This window comes from Typopeltis vanoorti, chromosome 8 (genome assembly GCF_054136105.1).
Source record: "Typopeltis vanoorti isolate ZY-2024b chromosome 8, IOZ_Tvanoo_1.0, whole genome shotgun sequence".
Classification (NCBI taxonomy): domain Eukaryota; kingdom Metazoa; phylum Arthropoda; class Arachnida; order Uropygi; family Thelyphonidae; genus Typopeltis; species Typopeltis vanoorti.
The window spans coordinates 62,821,711-62,826,108 of record NC_143556.1 but is presented as its reverse complement, the minus strand read 5'-3'; the positions used below and the strand labels follow the sequence as shown (position 1 = coordinate 62,826,108).

General features: G+C 34.9%; 1 protein-coding gene across 1 annotated transcript; it reads right to left on the bottom strand.

Moving 5' to 3' along the window:
* Positions 1–332: 332 nt before the first annotated feature.
* LOC150104047 (uncharacterized) lies at positions 333–3,580 on the bottom strand. The gene has a single exon (XM_090396711.1). The coding sequence runs from the start codon at positions 3,389–3,391 to the stop codon at positions 1,838–1,840; it is 1,554 nt and encodes a 517-aa protein (XP_090252837.1). The 5' UTR covers positions 3,392–3,580; the 3' UTR covers positions 333–1,837.
* Between the last annotated feature and the right edge of the window lie 818 nt (positions 3,581–4,398).

The following is a 4,398-nucleotide window of genomic DNA, read 5'->3' as shown; positions in this document are numbered from 1 at the left end:
ATATAAATGGATATATGGAATATTCCAAAATATGAGATTTTAATGGCTAGATCAGAAATTGTGCATTTACAAAGCCTTTCCTCTGTTTTTATATGTTAAGCAGCAGTTACTGATTTGAATGATTTTTATTTGGTATTACAGCTCTGTTGGTTTCAAAATTTCAGTATTAAAAATTCAGATTCATTACTAATAACAAACTCGCAGTTCTTTCCCTAAAATGTCTCATTAAGCAAATTATGACCATTACAAAATGATTATATGGAAACAACACATGCACGTTTATTACCGTCTCTTGCTTTCACCATTTCATTTGGTAATCAAGGGCCCAAACCCTGTCACCGAACTGGTTTATTAATTCTATAAACATACAGAAAAAAAAAAAAAGAAAAAAAAAACGGGGAATACTATGTTATTTCACAAGACTTTTTGAAAAATAAACTACCACAAGAAATACCTGCCAAGATGATACAGCAACGCATATCATAATTAGAAACTCTGAAAATATTATAACCTGAGGAAATTCCTCATTATTAGAAATGTTTTTTTTCTCTCTTTCATCAGTGTTGATTTCTACATTACAATGTTTCCTATGGGATGTTTTTTAAATAACATCTGCTTTCACAATGAGATTTTAAAACTAAGTCCTCAACAAAAATACATGCAATCTGTACAGGTTTTTTCTTTCCCTTTCCTTTTTTTAATCCCTTCAATTTCATTAAGAGATTTTGTACTACACAAAACAGAATAAGCTATTTAAGACATTATAGAAGTTCAAATAAATTTCAATGGCCATTCCTATATAATAGGAACCATTCTTCCACCTTTCTAAATTACCTAACTGTTTTAATGCTTCATTTAAACAACTGATTGTGATGATACATTTAGCATATGATGATGAAATGGCCACGAGGCAAAAATGGGCAGGTATGGTACAATCTTATGAAACCAACACAATGCTAATGTTATAATGCAATTTTTAGTATGCATGTATTCTTTGGTCAGTTTGTTTTGGGCAATGAAAAACTCCACATTTCTGAGGAGAGGGGGGAACTCTCCATATGAGACCAGCTAATTAAACCTTAAATGAAAAGCAATCATAAAGATTCTCCACTTTGTTCAAAGAAGAGTAATAACTAAATATGAATGAACACACATATATATCTCTCTATATATATACATAAATTGTGCATATTTACAAAACCGATGTTTCTTTCTCTTCTTAGAATAGCAGGCAACAAATCATCAAAATTACAGTTATCTAATTTTTAACCAATAGTACACAATACTTTATACTTCCACAAACCTTACGAAGAGGATTTCACGTAGTAGCATTCACTAAATGTATACTAAGACAAGGCAATACATTCAAAATGAAACTCTTTTCAATTACATAAATGTAATTTTCAGTTTTAGTTTTGAAAGATTATCACTGCATATCTCTTCAGATGCAATACTGTCATTGATTATTGACAAGTGGACAAAAAAAAAAAATAAATAAAGGAAAATATTACTGCAGAACTGTAATGAAATAATTTAAACTGCATTTTAAAGTAACTACTTCCAAAAATTTGAATGTGTGGAACACTTGCTCCTTTGTTGGTGGCTTCTCTTCTGCACGTTATTTCTGTTTTGCAATTCAGCAACCAAAACTTGATATAAGAAATTATATTGCTCACATTCTATTTATGTTTATAATAACTTTATGACTTAAGCACATAACACAAATTTGTAACCTGCTTCAAAATGTGGCATAAATAATGACATAAAATGAAGACTTTCACAAGCACATCAACTTTAAAAATGTTCCTAATACAAAATGTTATTCCATTCTTAGTTCTTAAGTATTACCAGCACGTCCCTCAAGTGTCTCATGGGCTTGAGAAGTCACTGGATGAGGTACCGATGTCAGACGTGGTGGTAAAGTTATATGATGTTGGGCATCTTGAGGTACAAAACTTGCATCTTGTGCTGAAACGGATCGTGATGGCTGTATATTTTCAGTTATTTTATCTCCTGCTGTTCCAATAGTTGATCCAAGTGCAGCTCCAAAAGGCTGACTATGTAAATCTGAAACAGGTTCTGGATGTAATCGAATTCCTCTCACTTCTGTAGAAACACTAAAAGAGCCAGGTACTGGGTCAGGGGGAGCTCGAGTATCTTCCGGCAAATTTTTCATAACTGAATGTCCATTCTGCATGTTCTCTATGGGAGACTGTTGCTCACTCTCCCTTTCACTTTCTTGGGAATGATTTTCACCATTTTCTTCAAGATGTCCATTGGCAACACTTAAATTACAACTTGAATCATCTAACATCTCTTTGTCTTGGTTAGAATGCTCCTCTGACTGAGTACAATCTTGCTGATCATTATGCTGCATATGAACCTGCTGCTCAACTTCTTCACGTTGCCGACGCTGCTCTTCTCTTAATGACCAATCTCTTTTCAACTGATCATATGCTCTATCAACTAATTTCTGATAAGTTGCTGTATCTACCGCTTTGGTGCATCGCTTTTTAAGCTCTTCCTGAAATGCTTCACTTGCTTCAAGGAATCTGCATTTCTTTGCTTCAAATTTTTCTTCAATTTGTTGAAGTTCAGCTTCTAATTTTTTCTGATGCATTGTCAGTGACTGCACCTGTCTCTTCAAAACACTCATACGAGCAGTAGTAACTACAGAACGAACATCAGGGACAACTGTTTCACTAAAAATTTCATTGATTAAACGATGATTTCTTAAATAACGAGCTGCTGCAATATGTTTTACTGAAAACTCATCAACATCCTCTTCATCTTCTGCTGGCTGAATGCATACTTTCCCATCCATCTTTGGTGGTGTTATCAACGATGCTGCTGGACTGCGCTCCAATGCCTCTCTTTCTTCAGCAGCTTGTTGTGCTCTCAATTTTGCTGCAACCCATGCTTGATATGCTGGAGAATTATGGTATGACTTGAGGGCTTCATTATACTCGATTTTCTCCGCTTCATAATCATCCATGTATTCTTGTTTTGATTCATCTGGTAGTTCTCTCCACATCTGACCAATAATTTTTCCAATTTCCCACAACTTCAAATCTGGATTCTGTGCCTTGACCTGATCCCAAACCTTACGACTATACCTCATATAAGGCATGAGAGGTTTATCTGGTGGTTTTGGTGGCTTAGGTACTCTGGTATCGGCAACATTTGATCCCCGAGATCCAAGTTTAACAGGACTAAAGGATGGATGACCATGAGGTGACTGAACAAAAGGATTACTGGAAGCAGATGTCTGTACTGGTTGGGAAGAAGTAGATACACTTGAACCTTGTGTACGAGGTCGTGGAGTCGAACCCTGAGATGGAGTTGTAGGAGCTGTAGTCGTTGACTGGCGATAATTAGCAGGTAACGCCATGCTTCAAGTATATTCTTCTTATTACAGATCTTTTGAATTTACTAATTATTGTTTTTCTACTACTGCACTGCATAAAGTACTAAACTATTCATTAATAGTTAACTTAAGCTTGTGTTAAATATCTTTCCTAACAAAAAATACATACTTGACAAAACCAAATATCGTTTGCTGGTTAGCTTCTTAATAACGGACTTTCATGCAATAGAGGGCGCCAATGCAGTAAAATTAGTGCTGGATTTCCATCGTTTCTTTCTTTCTTTTTTTTTTTTTTCTCTATAAGAAATAAAGCAAGTATTTCATATTAAGATGAAAAGCCAAACGGCTATATTTTCTGGCGAAGTTAATTAAATTAAGGGAATAAAAATCCCTTATTATTTTACAGCCAGTATGCCAAACTCTAAGGGGTCACTTACGCTTGGATTCGCCGATAGTTCTTCGGCATGAAACTCGTAGATCGTAGTTTTCGATCTTAGAGTTTTGCATACTGGCTGTAAAATAAGAAGGGATTTTCTTACCCTTAATTTAAGTATTTCATATGTTGTTAATTAAAGACATTTATATATATAAAGATCCGCAGATATTATGTGACGATTTTATAGTTTTATAGAAATATATCTATTCGTGTACGCTACGCATAATGTGTAACCAGAATGTGCACATTCTAAGTTTTACTGTAATATGCCAATAATCAGAGAATAGATTCCAAGAACTGTATATCAGATTAGCAGTAAGACGCAACGGTCAGTTAAAAAGATATTATGTGCATTTATCGAATAGAAATTCACAAGATTGGCCAAAATGGGAAAAAAAAAAAAAAAGGCTTTTCTCTAACAGCGGAGTTTTTATTTATTCATGTCGGTTCCCCCCCCCCTCCCCGTTCCTCGACCGCCCCTTAGGACTGGTTGAGCCCTCTTAATGTATTTTTGATTGTAGCCTGTATGTTCAGGGGGATGGTTTGCCTGCTTGCGGGATGAAAAACCCCAGATAAACTGGGGAAAAAACCCTGC

Coding starts and splice junctions, on each gene's coding strand:
- LOC150104047 (XM_090396711.1), bottom strand. CDS start 3,391: ATGGCGTTACCTGCTAATTATCGCCAGTCAACGACTACAGCTCCTACA.